The sequence below is a fragment of the Poecilia formosa genome, unplaced genomic scaffold, assembly GCF_000485575.1.
Source record: "Poecilia formosa unplaced genomic scaffold, Poecilia_formosa-5.1.2 Scaffold49, whole genome shotgun sequence".
NCBI classification, from domain to species: domain Eukaryota; kingdom Metazoa; phylum Chordata; class Actinopteri; order Cyprinodontiformes; family Poeciliidae; genus Poecilia; species Poecilia formosa.
The window spans coordinates 1,445,540-1,461,028 of NW_006799988.1; the positions used below are offsets into that span (position 1 = coordinate 1,445,540).

General features: G+C 39.9%; 1 protein-coding gene across 1 annotated transcript in view; it reads right to left on the reverse strand.

The window, feature by feature from the left end:
* Positions 1–3,214: 3,214 nt before the first annotated feature.
* Positions 3,215–15,489, reverse strand: part of LOC103138403 (apoptotic chromatin condensation inducer in the nucleus-like) — an 18,247-nt gene continuing 5,972 nt past the window's right edge. Inside the window, 14 exon segments of the mRNA XM_016671751.1 lie at positions 3,215–4,568; positions 5,596–5,687; positions 5,787–6,111; positions 6,539–6,646; positions 6,754–6,861; positions 7,484–7,629; positions 7,741–7,936; positions 8,033–8,176; positions 8,754–8,890; positions 9,108–9,147; positions 11,431–11,488; positions 11,736–11,803; positions 13,088–13,231; positions 13,972–15,489. The exon segment at positions 13,972–15,489 is cut by the window's right edge and continues 11 nt beyond it. Of these exon segments, the coding sequence (XP_016527237.1) occupies positions 4,200–4,568; positions 5,596–5,687; positions 5,787–6,111; positions 6,539–6,646; positions 6,754–6,861; positions 7,484–7,629; positions 7,741–7,936; positions 8,033–8,176; positions 8,754–8,890; positions 9,108–9,147; positions 11,431–11,488; positions 11,736–11,803; positions 13,088–13,231; positions 13,972–15,489 (3,453 nt within the window). The 3' untranslated portion in view covers positions 3,215–4,199.

Consider the following 15,489-nt stretch of genomic DNA (forward strand, 5'->3'; position numbering starts at 1 on the left):
CTTTGGTTGCCCCACCAGAAACGTTTTAGTCTCCCTCTGCCAATAGATACTGGTGCTGAAGGTCTTCGCACAGTCCAGACACAGAGCTGCAGTTGCATCAGGCCAGAAAAATGTCAGGCTCAGCGACCATAGGGCTGTAATTACATAGAAGCACTGCTGAGCGCTGCAGGATAAACGTCAAGAACAGAGAGATGGACCGAGGCGAATAAATTGGGAAGAGGATAAATGTAGGGAGGAGAAGGGGAAAAAAAAGTAAATGGTGGGTGTGCATTGAAACTAAAATGTTTTCAGGTGGGAGGAAAACAAGAGGAGATTAAAGGTGAAACCGAAAACTGCTGGTCATTTCTGTTTTCTTGTGGACGTGAAGTAAAAGAGGCCTCGTTAGCTACTGCCATAGTTTTGGTGTCAGTTTTGTTTTTATGTTTCATGGTCAGACGTGTGTGGATGTAATACGTATTTTAGGTCATTCCAAAAGTCCTGACTGAGCCAACGTGGCATGACTGACCCCTTGTGGAGCCCAGGATAATATCTGGTACACCTTGCTCAAAACTGAACAGGTCCTATGTGCCAAAAAAAAATTCAAGTTTTGAATGTGATTAACAGTTTTTGTTCTGGTCTGGTCACAACCAGACCTGATTACTGCCTGACTTGTGTAACCACAAAATCACTTTAACAGAAGCTGTGCAACAACAAGGTCATGCTGAAAGATATTAAAAACCAATCGATCATAGTTGGGCTAACCAAAGTTTGGATCTAGTCCAGTTGAGGTGTGTGTTCATACCTGCAAATATATTTTCTGGATAGCAATGCTTTAAGCGGTTCCAAAAGGATCTGGGCCAGCATTCTCAAAGAGTCCTGAAAGTAGTAACTAGTGACGTCATTTTAGGAAAATTCTTATAATTTCTGGTATTTCAAATATTTTCCTAGAAGTAAGCTAAGTTATTCACAAAACAGTTTTCAGACTGCCAGAAAGGAGCGGCATTCTGCCTTAAAATGGATGCAGCTGTGCCAACATTAGGCACTGCATGTTGATGCTGTGTGGAAATTTATTCAATTTAATATAGTTTCATCATTATGACAGAGTTTTCTTAATCCAGTCTAAATTCAATGGTTGGTAATTTTCCATCAAGAAATTACTGGGGTATCTTTGTGTGTTTTTGTGTCTCTTTTTATTTCTTGCAACCTTTTTGGTCAGTGACGTGCGGTCAGGGGAGGCAGAGCCTCACTTGTCATCATGGAAAAATAATATATAATAATAAAATCATTTATATTGCTATTTTCACCTGTGGTTTGTAAAGTATCTATTTTTTACTTAGCTGAACCAATTCTGATTAGTTTTTCTGTAACTTTTCAGCTGTTCTTCGTTAACGTGACATAAATAGGTTATAATTATTTTCATTCAGTCAGGATTTTACGCTGACTCTAGTCATGCATCACAGGTAGATTCTAGTAAAACATTGATTAATGCCCGATTTTAAAATTAGTTAACTGGACTTGTAGCCATTATCTTGTGCCCATGTGGCTGGACACCACATGACATGACGAACCCGATTGAACCGTTATACCTAGGATTTCTGTCGGCTAATGTGCGGTCTCAGGTTTTGAAAATGGGCTGACAGTCCGCCGACAACTCTTTTAGTGTGCGCTGGACATTACACTAAGGAAATAGGAAGGGAGGATCAGTGGAGAGCACTGGAGTTGAGCCTTTTTTCATTCAGTGTCATCAACAGAAAGAAAAAAGGCAGGAAGAAACGATAAAGCCGATAATTAAAATGAGAAAATGTTTGGAAACCACTGAGGAGGCCCAGGAGAAAAAGTTTGGGAACCACTGCTTTAAGCTTTCCTTCCAAGTGACGCTAAAAGTTGGACTAAGTCCCCACCGTCTGTGAAAGCGAAGCGCTGCTGGTTTTACATGTCGCCATATCTATGATTTATGCAACGCTATCATATTACTGACGATTAGACAGACATCTTCTCCCGCTCAGAGGAAGCCACTGCGCGTGTCTGGAGCTCCGCAGGCGAGTAAAGGGGGAGGCGATGGGTGACAACAGACACGTAAGTCACGTTATTGCTTGGATTTTACGGCGCCACTTTGAGTCCCTGAACTTCACATTTTAACGGAAAAAAAGGGCAACGCGACTTGGATGTAACGAGTAACGCGACACTTTGGTAGAAATGTAGTGAAGTAGAAAGTACAGATACTTACTGTAAAATGTAGTGGAGTAAAAGTAGAAAGTACCCATTATTAAATCTACTTAAGTACGGATACACCAAAATTGTACTTAAGTACAGTAACGAAGTACAACTTCTCACCACTGGTGTCAAGCGTCTGCATTCAAAGTGCACATGCGTCGAACATAAAGCGTCGGACGCGTTTTTGACGTGGGTAACGCGTTTGGTGTGACATTTTGCTCTACACCTATCGTTTCACGAGACTGGTTTACATTCAAGGTCTAAATCTGACATGAAAAACTCCTCATCTACGTCAGTAAGTCTGACATAGATCGTCAGTTCTACGGCTAGAGTGTAAACGCAGGAGACAATAAACTACATTAAATATACGAAGTTATATAGTCCTGACACCACTAAGTTTAAGACCTTTAATTAACGTATTTACAACTAATTTATACTTTTCAAATGAATTTAAAAAACACGAACAATCTCAATTGTCTGATTCTTCACCACTTGGCGGCAGTGAGCTAGGACTCCTAGGCAGAAATGTTTAGGCGAAGAAGATAGGAACTCTCAAAGAGTACCGAGAATCTTTCAGAATATGGGCCCATGTCTTTCCAAGAACAGTGTGTAAATCACATCACATTTTATGGGGAAACAAAGCAGACAAACTGTTATATTGGACCTTTATTTAGAAACGGCTAAAGCATTTGATGCCAAAACAACCTTATTTTATCAAACATTGCTGTTATGGCAAGACTTGCTTAGTTGACTCCCAGTGATTACCATGGGTTATGGTTACCAAAACTAAAAGACGAGTTATTAGTCTTACTTCCTCACAGAGGGCCAGGTTGGTTCAAGTAACTTTTAATGAATAAAACCTTAAATGGAAAACTGTTTTCTTACTCTGGTTGTCTTTGTCTGATATGAAAACCAGTTTGATGTGTGATATAAAAAACTAAATCTGACATGAAAAATTCCTCATCTGTAAAAAAGGAAAAGAAAAAAAATTCCTCAGCTACTCCGAACAAAAAAAAGACAATTTCAAACTTCAATTTTTTTTTTATTATTTGTACATTCACCACTGATAGGCGTACTTAAAGAATTAAAAACAAAATGAAATCTTTGTACTAAAATGATAAAATAACGATTAAAAAAAAAACAATATTAAAACCATTGGTGGGAGAACATATAATGCGATCTCTCTCAGGCCTGTATTGACAGGAGAGCTGGATGGGAGGAGGGAAAGAGGTTCAATGAGGACATAATCCAAGCTCGTGTTAGTCGTGACAGATTCTCTCCCACAGAGAATGATCTCATCTCTTATCAAAGAAACAGGAACACTGCATTGTCTTAGTAGTTTTTTTGTTGTTTTTTTTTACACTAAGTCAAAAATAATCCAGAGCTGCCTTATTTAAAGACTTGATTTTGCAGATATTTTAAGTCTGTACAAAATGCCAAACAGGGATTTTTCTGATATTTTCCGATTTCTGCGAGCAAATGCGCAGGCCAACAAATTTTCTCTTCAGGCAGAACTGGCAAAAAAAAAAAAAAAAAGCATAGCTTTTGTACTACATGCAGCAACAAAGGAAGTCCTCAGCAAGTTGCAGGATGCTGAAACCCAGAGGAGTCAACTGCTGCTTTAAAAAAAGAAAAAAAAAAAAAAAGAAAAAAGTATAATCAGCATCTAGACTTTGAAGAAAAAGTGGACTTTGTAGTAGTTTGAAATTGTCCAGTGTGCCGTTCTGCTACGTGATCAGGACAAAAAACTGAAAGAAAACGTCAGCGAAGGCATAAAGGAAATGATCTGAAACCTCAATCGGATTGAAAACAACACTGCAAAACATCACGGTCTCCGTAAGCATGACAGTGGTCTTAGATGTGCTTTAAAAAGGAAAAAAAAAAAAGTGATGCTTTTGAGAGATGGGGGGAAATGACATCAGTTGGTCCTCTGTTGGGTCTTTGTTGTAACAAAGTACATGTAGTGAAAGGCAAATGCAGGAGCGGCGGTCTACATGGCAGTCCCGTCAGCGCCTCCTGTCTCTCGGTTCGCTCCGGCTGCGCGAGCGCCGGCTCGATCCCGCTCCGCCGCCCCCGGATCTACGGTACCCGTCCCTGCGTTTGTCGTTCTCCCTCTCCCTGTCTCTGTCCCTCTCCCTGTCCCGGTCTCTGTCTCGACCTCGGTCTCTGTCCCTCTCCCGCTCTCGGTTCTTGTCCTTCTCACCCTCGCTCCGGTTTCCGGCGGAGGTGCCCGCCGCTTTCGTTCTCTCCTTGCGCTCTTCCTCCTTTTTCTTCTCCTCCTCCTCCACTTCCTCTTTTCGCCTCTTCTCGCGCTCTTTCCGCCGCTCCTCGCGCTCCTTTACCTCTTCCGCTCGAGCCGCTTCTCGCTGAAGAAACTAAATTGAGGAAAGAACAAAAAAAAAAAACAAGACGGAAAAAATTTTTCATATGAGATACGTTTTTCTCAGTAAAGTGACTTGGGAAGTCAAGAAACGTTGAATTATAAATATGCACCTTAAAATATTAACTCTCCCACTGTTACTGTTTATTTTTTACTGACAAGCTTTGGAAAAAGTCCAGAACAGTTTGTTCTAAAATCTCCTTTATTAAAGGACAAGTTCAGTGTGAGAAATGTATCCTCTAATAAGTTAATATGTAATAGTAGCACTAAAAAAAAAAAAGCAAAGATGGAAAAATAAGAGAAAAAAAATTGGATGTTTATTTTCCAAGTATCTTCAACAAGTCAAGTATCTGTGAGTCTTGCAACAAATCTAAAGATTAAACTAACTTCACTGCAAAAACACAGAATCTTACCATGTATGTTTAGTCCAGTTTCTAGAGAAATTATCTTAGTACATGTGAAATAAGACAAAATTAACTTACAAGTAATTTAATTTAAATCAATAATGCCTTAGCACTGATTTTTTCAAAAAAGTACTAGTTTGACTGGCAGATTATTTCACTTATGGGAAAAATATCTTGTTATAAATCTGCTCGTGGAACTAGTACTTTTTACAAAATCCAATATTTAAGAATTATTTACTTTAAAAAGCTCCCATATCTTGCTGAAAAGTTACTTGTAAGTTAGTTTTGTCTTATTTCTCATGTTCTAAAAAACTAGACCAAATATATTTAGAGCTTGTTCCTCCTCAGTGGATTTGTTACGTTTTAACAGCTCAAGAAAGAAAACAATTGACCGAGTTTTATTTTGGGACATCAGATTGCCACACTTTTCACATTTTTGTAATAAAAAAAAAAATGTTAAAAAAATGCTTTAAAAAAAATCTTACAGCTTCAACTTTACAATTATGTTCATTAAAATAAAAAATAATAAAACACTAAAGTTTGTGTTCGTAAGGCAACAAAAAGAAAACAAAAATGTTTAAAATCAGCGTAAAAGTTGCCGTGTGGTTCGTCTCTCACCTGCTCCTCTGTGAGGGGCAGCCAGTAAATGCAGGGAACCGCTTTAGTTTTGCGGAACAAGTCGTCCAGCAGCTTTGCAGGAGGATCCTCGGCTATTTTGAGAGAGAAAACGACAGAAGGTCAACAAAAATTTATCATCGATCCCACCGTGTACAGGTTAAAGGATCCAACATGAGCCGTCCTCCTCTCACCTTTCTTTTCCGTCTTCTTCTCCTTGCTCTTCCCCCTCTCCTTCCGCCGTCTCTCTCTGGACTGAGACCTTCGCGCACCGCCCTCCCTCTCCTCTCCGGGTTTCCCAAACTCCTTCACTTTGTCTCGGTCCCACTCTCGCTCCGCCCGCGCCCGCTCTCTGCGCTCCATCTCCCGCTCGCGCTCCGCCCACTGGTCCCGCTCGGGGAGAAGCGACGGCAGGCCTGACGTCCGTCCACGTCCCGGGGCGGCGGCGCCGGCGGCTCCCGTGTCCTCTCCTCCTCCAGGCTTGTCGCCTGCTCCCGAGGAGTTTTTCTGGTAGTCCAACTACGAAGCGGAGAGACACGTTTCCGTTACGAATGTGCGGAAGATTTTGTCGATATTTTTCCAACAGTGAAAAAAAAACCACACAACAATTTCAAAACTGCGCTGCTTCCGTTGAATAAAACGCGCAGCTAAAACCACACGTGAATAAGTTTGGTGCTAAAAATTAAAAAAAATTATGCAGTGCCATCATCCTCCTGTCGTCTCCTTCATCTGTACTTCCAGTAGTAACATCTGGTTGTTGATCACGACTCGTGACGCGAAGAAAAAATGTTTCCTTTGCAGGTTTGCGAAAATAGGTCAATTTTGATCCTAGCGCCAAAACGGTTTTCAAAATTGTTTCCACCAAGCAAATTTATTTTCAGAATTCCAGTTGATTAATGGAAACTCAGTCGCTGCAACACAAAACACTGACTAAATCGACTCTTACCTCATCCTGCTGGCAGAAGTCTACTCTGAGAACCTTTGGGTTGCTCTGAGGCCATTTCACTCCGTGAAGAGCTGCCCGGGTAGCGACCGCCTCCTCGGTACTCGAGTACTACGGAGAAAGATTCAGGGGGAAAAAAAACAAAAAACAAAACTTTCAGGAACCACAATCAGACTCAAAATGTGCAGGATGAAAACAAATATGGGTTAAAAACTTACAGTGACGTAACAGTGGGACTTGATTTTATCGATCCAGAATCCGTCCTCCACCAGAGTGCCGGTTCTGCTCAGCAGCTCCTTCAGCTGGCCGAGTGTGAACGGCCTTACCTGGAGAAAACGTTACACAATGCTTATGACCGAAAAATGAAAACATTACGCAATAGACGTTCAAACTTTAAATGTCCCAAAACGTTATTCTACTGGCTTCGAGAACTTTCCAAGCATTTTCAAGGTAAGTTTTCAAAGTTATCCAGCACTGATCTTTGGAGGTAAAAACAATAAAAATGAACTAAAAAACCGTTTCAGGTCATCATTGTGTAATATCATTTATAACTGTTAATATATTTTTTTAGATAATATTTTACATTCATTTAAATCTGTTAAAACAGTCAAATCTTAAATTGGGACGTAACAAACCAGCGACGGTCATCATCCAAGTATAAATAGTTTGATGATTTAATTTCTCAGAAACTCTTTTTTTTTTCTTTTACAAGATAGAATAAAAAATAAAATGTAAATTTTTTTTCTCCGCCCATTCTTGTCCAAATGTTGAAAATAACCTAATTTCACACTTTTCAAAGCTGCTAACTTTTCCACAAACAGGCAGCTGACACAGCAGACCGTGATCACCACCTGCTGGAACAAACCATTCGAACCTCATCTACTTTGGATCTGCTTCCTAAAATAAGCTGCGAATAGCAGCTTTAGTCTGACAGGAGCGTTTTCTCACCAGGTTCCAGATGTGAACGATGCTGGAGACTTGGCCTCGGGGCGGTGAGGGCTGCCTGGCTGTGCGAACCGGGTCGTCAATGGTGATGGAAACGCCCGTTTTCTGCTGGCTGATGGAGCGACGGATGAGGGTGTCGCTGGGTGTCACTGGAAAAATGTTATGAACTGTGAGTTTAATCTTGTCAACAAATAAAAGGAAAACATCAGTTTCATCTTTTTAGCTTTGGATAGGTGTTTGACGCGGCTTTCTTCTTGTACCAGTGTTGGTTTCAGTATCTTGGCTTGCTAGTGTTGGCGACTGGGTTTCCACAGTTGCTGGGAGAGACGTGTCCATCTGCTCCTCATGGGCCGCTACGCTTTCCCCCTCTACCTGAGAATCGTCTTCCTCAAAGTCATCCCGCCTCATTCTCTTCGCTTCTTTCTGTCCGTTCTCTTGGCTCTCGACAGGCACCACCTGGAAACGGAGCAGAGAGCAGAGGTCAGCGTCGTGACGTGAACGGACTGGTTCCTGGTCACCGTGTCTTTAAAAAGTTACGAGCTGCGGAATGACCTGCGTGACGGTGCGTCGGATCTGAAGGTCCTGGTCGGAGCGTTCCCGGTCTTCATCCTCGGCGCCAGACAGAGCGGCTTCCTCGGGATGTAGATCCACTACAGCCTCCTGGCCGACAGGCGGCCTGATGTCTGGGATCAGGGACTAACGATTAAAAGGAGGAAGAACAGTTATTGGTCTTTTGTTGTTTTTTGTATAGAGGCAGTTTTTACAACAGCAAATTTGATAAAGTTTAATTATTCTAGTACAGGGTTCGCACACTTTTACAACAGTAAATGTTAGGCAATTTCAAGGTAAGTTTGAAACTTTTCCAGCACCACACTTTGGAAATCAAAACATTACAAAGGAACAAAAAAAAAAAAAATCTCTCTCTCTCACACAGACCTTATATGTCTGACTGGTAACAGGTCAAAACACTAAAAAAATAATAATTTTTTTAAATAATGTTACTTAACGTATCAACCTTTATTTCAGTTACCTACATCAATAAGTCACTGAGCCATCAGGAATAATAAATATTCATCACACTGAAACAATCCAAAGAAATCATGCTAAGACAAATTACCTTCCTGCACAAATTAAATGCTTAAAAACATTTAATTTACATCCAGTTTGTCACATGAAATGCAATAAAGTTTGAGATTATAACAAAATGTGTCAACTTTTGCAAGGCTGCAAACTATTATTAATAGAAAAACCTTATGCAAAATACTGCAAATACCTTGAGTGATTCAGTGGTGATGCTGATGGAAGGTTTTTTGGCAGTGACGGCTGTGCTGGAGCCCCACCTCCTCTTGCGACCTGCCACAGCCCCCGGCTCGTGTTCGGCCTCTGTGTTGCCTGGAGACTGTTTGCTGCCTGGTACATCAAAGTATACAGAGATACAAGCAAGACGCCAAAGATAAACAATGCTTTCATTGAGGTAGAATGTGTAGTTCAGAGTTTGTACTGTTTTATATGACACACTTAAATTATTCAAGCAATGAAAATTATTAGGAAGAAAGAAGCACAAAACTAAACCTCGTTTCTCTACTGTGTCAGAAATGAGAGCTTAGAAGTCCAGGAATGTACTCACTGCCAAGGGAGATCTTGCGTCCGGAGAAAGCCTTCGGTGTCTGAAAAACGAAAACAAAACAAAAACAATATATATATATAAAAAAAAAACAACACAAACTACATGGGAAAGCAGTACAAAAGGAGAGCAGCGGCAAAGATCAGGTTGGAGGAAACAAAAAGCAGCAAGTGTGAGGGTAAAAGTAAGAACTAAAAAAGGACAAGGACAAACTGCTCTGCAAGGATGTTTTCAAATTCCTTGCACATGATATCTGTCATATATATATATACATATATATACACACATACATATATATATATCTATATGTTTTTTCTTTTTCTTTTAAATAATTCAATTGAGAAAGCTAAAGTGTCCAATCACAACACCAGCGATTCATTAACCCAGTTAGGGTTGCAAAGAATTAATCAACTTAATTGTCGATCAATGGCTTATTCGATTTAACAAGAGTTCCAATCGATTAACTAATAATGTCCGCTTCACATGTGCCTTCTTTCAGTGTTTTAATTTGACCGCCACCCAGCAGAGGGCCCCACTGATCCACAGGGGCCAGCTGATTACAGGACTAAAGATGTCGGTGGGGGCAATTCCAGGACGAGGAAGAAAACAGAGTCCGGTGTCGGATGCAAAATGCATTTTATGCGGTTCTGTTTTCAAATACAAACACTCCTTAAGTTATAACCTTAACACCGCTTATTCAGCCGAGCTGCATGACGGAGCAGCGTCAACTTATCAACCAAAAATGTCCGACTTGCTACGAAGGCGATGATACGACCGGACAGGGAGTGAGGGCAGAACGGATAAAATTGTAACATGACGGGTAAAAAACAAAAATGCTATTATTAAGCAAGGCTGATTTTGAAGGCTGCCGTGAGTTAATCCACTTCATGAAGCGACTTTTTAATATTCCTTTAAGAGCAACCACAGACAACACAGTATGAACATCTCTCTGTTCTTTGGTAATTAAGGGTTTCACGGTTCCTGTCTTATATTTTTTAGTGTTTAAGTTTAACAATGTGAGAAAACCCCAATTTTCTGTTTATACCGAGTAGATTTTTTTAAATTTATTATTTATATATAAATAATTTTTTTAAATTTATTATATATATATATATATATATATATATATATATATATGTGTGTGTGTGTGTGTGTGTGTGTGTGTGTGTGTGTGTGTGTAGTCCTTTGTTATGGGAAGATGGTCAGACTTCTTGATACAAGAGAACACTCAGATTTTAAAGAGAATATTTGCTTATTATTTAATCGTTGGTCCTCTGATAAAATCAATCAATTTTAGATTACCTCATTAATCGCTAACTTATGTCCCTAGTCCGAATATTTCCACGACAGCAGACGTTATCAAAATTTAAAGATAAACTTAAAGAAAAACCTTTTCACAGCCGATTCTCTGGCCAACATTACAACCAAAATTCAAATTAACTACAAATTTCGACACTGAGGGAGATCTACTTATTCCTTGGAGTCACTGCAACCTGATGTTTACTGGAATGGCCCAATCACAACTGGACCCTTGTTGCCTAATTAGACAACCAGGGTCCAATCAGTGCGGGGTGAGACGTTGGGACTGGAGTGTGAAGCACAAGTGCGACTGTCTTCTAGGTTCTGGGCCCTGAAATGTGTGTTTTCATGAGTCCTTCCGATGCGTCACCAACAGCAGGAAGGATGACGATCAGAACCAGTCACCAAAATCTGCAACTTAAACGTTCAGTTCTCCGCAGACACATTAAGCAGCAAGTTGTTCTTCAGTTTAAATGGAAAAAAAAAAAAAAACCCAACAACAACAAAAACAATTAAAGTCCAGCTAAACACAATCCAGAGACAACATTATTAGTGGTTTCAAAGATGAAACAAAATCCAAGCATCCCTGTGAAGTTGCCACAGTTCCAGTTTGTAGAGAAAATATCTGAGATGTTTGTGTTCCTCATACTGATCGGAAAAACAGAGCAGCGCAAGGTGAAACAGGGATCATCAAGAAGCTGCTGTCATGTTCTTTGAAAGTTGTGATCCAGTTAATGGCTCCAGAAGGCCATCTTGATGAATACAAGACAGCCTCTGTCTTTTGTAGTTCAATTTTGTGGGATTATTTGTCATCTAGACAATCAACTGAAGTCTGAATGTCAACCAAAGTAAGAAAACTTGTTTCAGAAACAGTTTCCATTTTAACACTGCAATTAAACCAATGAATAAATTGATCAATAAAACTGAGCACAAAACACATCTGTTTATGTAATTGTAAAAAAAAAATGTTTCACAGTGGTTGTGTCTATTTGTTGACAGTTTTGCCGTCCATCCATTGGTGTCTTACCTCCTCACTGGACTCTGAGGACTTTTCTGGATCTGCCGTGGAAGCCTCTTTCTCCTGCCTGCATAAAGGTTAGAAATACAGATCAGATACTCATTCTTATGCGGACCTCGAAAATGCCTGCGTCAAATTCAGATAAGAGGCTGTTGGGGATTTTGAAAGCTGGACTATTATATTTTAAAGCAAGATATGATAAGGTGCTTCTGCTAGTTGTGTCTGATCCAGCAAAGTGAAGCTGGATCAAGGTGACACAGATAAAACTCGTTTTTAGCGTGGGAACCGGATAAAACCAGAGCAGCTAAACAGACCTTTGCTGTTCCTCCTCCTCTTCTTCCATCTCGCTGTGTTTTCTCTTCCTGTTTGCATCCGTTTGCTTCTGGTAATTTAGAAAAGGCAGAATATATATTTATAAAAATGAAACTGCATGCTCACAGTGAAGCTTCCTAAATGGGAAAGATAAAAGATTTCACCCCAAATTATAATTAATAAATTTTACAAAAAACAAAAAACATTACCTTACAAAACATAATTTTCTGTAATTTGTTTTACTAATAAAAGAATAAAATATAAATACAATTTACCACTGATAGGATTTAGAACAATCTCTTCAGGTAATAAACTAATAAAATGAAGAATATTTTTAGAAGGGTTTTGATATGTATTTTCCCATTTAATTTATTTATTTCAAACAAGTTGTTTTTTTTAAAGAACAAGTAATCAGTTAGACAGAGAAGACATGTGTGTACATATCCAAGAACAAAATAATTAGCTTGTCACTAATTTATGTTTGAGAAGAAGCAGGAAAACGTGAACACGTATTTAATCCTACCCCTTATCTCAATTTAATGAATTTTATTACTTACCAACTCAATAATTATCAGAAATTTGTAATTAAAACCATGTTATGATATTCATATGCCTGCTCAATATATATTGCTAAAGAGCCAACAAATGAATTATATTAAATAAATAAAATTATTTTGAATGATGCTGGTTTCCTGAGGCTAATTTTTACTAACGTGGATTTTACACTTGAAACAGACTTATGATGGATTTCAGTGAACGTCTGACAATATTTGCCTGGATCGCTTTGGAAAGATGAGGAACTGAATTCAAAATCATCGGACATGAAGTGCATCTGACTGCCTTTTACAGTGACTTGAAATAATGAATAAATGAACTGATGCCATGTATATAAACTGCATTAGATTGAAATAAATAAATTAGTGTTTCTGTCTATAAAATAAAATTAATAATAATGATAAAAGTATTTTTGTTTTTCACCGCGTAAAATGTTTTTTAAAAACGGGCAAAAAGTACTTGATGCAAATATCATTTAGCAAGCATAAGGAAAAGGCAAAAAGAAAGACAAATAGAAAGAAAGAGAGGAAGGAGGAAAGAAAAAAGGTCAAAAGAGAATGAAAAAAGTCAGACAGGGCAGGAGAAAAAGAGAAAAAGACAAAAGAAAGACAAGACAAAAAGGTAAAGACAAAAAGAAACGCAAAAATGGAAAAAAAGACAAAGAGAAAAGAGAGACAGATTACATCACGTTCCAGTCAGCAGGAACAATAAATAATATTTACAATAGTCCCTCAGGTGGATAACAAAGAGTTATTTTAAAAAGCAAGTGTAATAAATAAAGGTTCATTATGCTGCTGACCATAGTGTGAACGTCTCCATCTGCGGTGTTAATCCTGGCTACAGGCAGCTCTTTTTCAGGATGGGAGGCCTTTGGGCTCTCCTTCGAATCCTCAGACTGAGACTCGGCTGCCTGCAGTGACGAGCCTCTTTCATGTTTCCCCTCCTGTAATAAAAAGTAAAAGAGTTAAAAAATAGTTCAGATAGAATTGACAAAATACTTCTTTATCCTTATTGTAAAAGTATATGACGTGAAAAATTATTTGGACTTTTTATACATTTTTAAACTACACTAAGTGGGGAAAAAAGAAAGCTGATTTCAAATGTTAATTTTATTCATTAGAAGGAAAAAGGCTACTGAAATTTACATCAGTTGGAAAAGTATTACAAAACCATTTCTAAAAATGGAGGTAAGAAACAAACCTTCCTACCTAAATCACCCCAAAGGTTCATTCACAAAAGAACCCAGAACATCCTAGAAACTGCAGAACACACTGACCTCAGCTAGAGGCCGGTCATAAACTCAATCCACGGGGAAAAACATCTCAACAAGCCAATGAGAGGTGTGTAAATTTGAAGCAATCGGATTGGCTGACATCAGGTTTTAGCTTTGCGCTACGCTGCCCTCTATGCGTCTGGCATGTTTAAAACAACACTAGTGAATTTCTGAGTGTTCATGTCTGCAAAGAAGAGTAGGTCTAAATCCCTGCACAGCGATGTGAAACACTCATTGCTAATGCTTGATAGCAGTTGTTGCTGCCAAGGTCCTGTAGACAGTTCCACCACACTGTGAGAATATAACACTGGGTCATGCACAATAGCTTAGTATTCAAACTATATGTAGATTCTTATTTCACACATAATCTATCTGTCCAAAAAGGACAAATTGGAGGTTGTAGGGCTTACCTGTCTCATCCTGGAGGTGGAGACCGCTTTATCTTGAGAAGATGAGGATGAACTGGATGATCGAGAAGACGAAGACCCAGAGTCTGAATCTGAGGAAGAGTAATCGTTTGACGATGATCTTCGTCGTGCTTTTTTCTCTTCTTTCTTTGCCTCTCTGCCACTTTTATCCTCAGAAATTGAAGAGTCTTTCCTTTCATCCTTGCCCTCAACAGACTCTTCAGTCTTTGGCAATGTAGCCTCCGCCGTGGATGTTTCTTCTCTGGAACCCGGGTGGGCTGCAGTGCGGTTGGCGTTCAGTCCGTCGGAACCAGTCCCTGTAGAGCCTACAGACACGGCGCCAACATCCTGCTTGGACTGAATCTTTGCGTCTTCCTGGTTGGTGGAGGTCAGGGTTCCTCCTGGTCTTTGACCCCCAATGCTAGTCGGTGAAGTGACGGGGGATGCCCGAGACTGGGGGGTGTCAGAAAATGTACGGGGCCGCTTGATGACAATAGAACCGGACTGAGGACGAGCTGGGGAGTCCCTCAGGAAGCGAAACTTCTTAGACGATGATTGCGGAGAAAGAGGTGTGGAACCAGAGTCTGAGGGCTGGGATTCACTCTGGGCCACCGGGGCATGGGCATTTTCTTGCTCTGGCGCACTGCCACCACTTGGAGGAAGAAGGTTAGCATCTCTCTCTTTTTCTTGATGCAGTGCCTTCTTCTTTTGCTCCTCTACCATCTGCTTTTCCAATTGTTCCTGTCCCAGAGCACGTTCTTGCGCCAAGGCCTTCTCCTTCTCCAGGGCCTGAGCTCTTTCTAGTTTCTCCAACTCTAAGGCCTTTTCTCTTTCAATCTGTTCTTTCCTTTCTTTCTCAGCTCGCTCTTTCTCCATCCTCTCCCGTTCCAGAGCTGCCTCTCTCTCAGCCTGCTCTTTTTTCTCCCTCTCTCTTTTTTCTCTTTCCAATGCTTGCTCTCGTTCTATTCGTTCTTTTTCCTCCTTTTCCAGTTTTTCTCTCTCTAGAGCTTTTTCTTTTTCTATTCTTTCTTGCTCTAAGGCCTGTTCTCTCTCAATCCTCTCCAACTCGGCAGCTTTCTCACGCTGTATTCTTTCCTTTTCCAATCGTTCCTGTTCTAGAGCTTTCTCTCGCTCTATCCTTTCCTTTTCTAATCTTTCCTTCTCCAGAGCCTTCTCTCTTTCTATTCTTTCCTTTTCCAATCGTTCCTGTTCTAGAGTTTTCTCTCTTTCTAATCTTTCCTTTTCCAATCGTTCCTGCTCTAAAGCTTTTTCTCTTTCTATCCTCTCTTTTTCCAATCTCTCCTGCTCTAGAGCTTTCTCTCTTTCTATTCTCTCTTTTTCTAATCGCTCCTGCTCCAGAGCTTTCTCTCTCTCTATCCTTTCTTTTTCCAATCTCTCCCTCTCCAGGGCTTTCTCTCTCTCAATTCTTTCTTTTTCCAATCTCTCCTTCTCCAGGGCTTTCTCTCTCTCAATTCTTTCTTTTTCCAATCTCTCCTTCTCCAGGGCTTTCTCTCTCTCAAT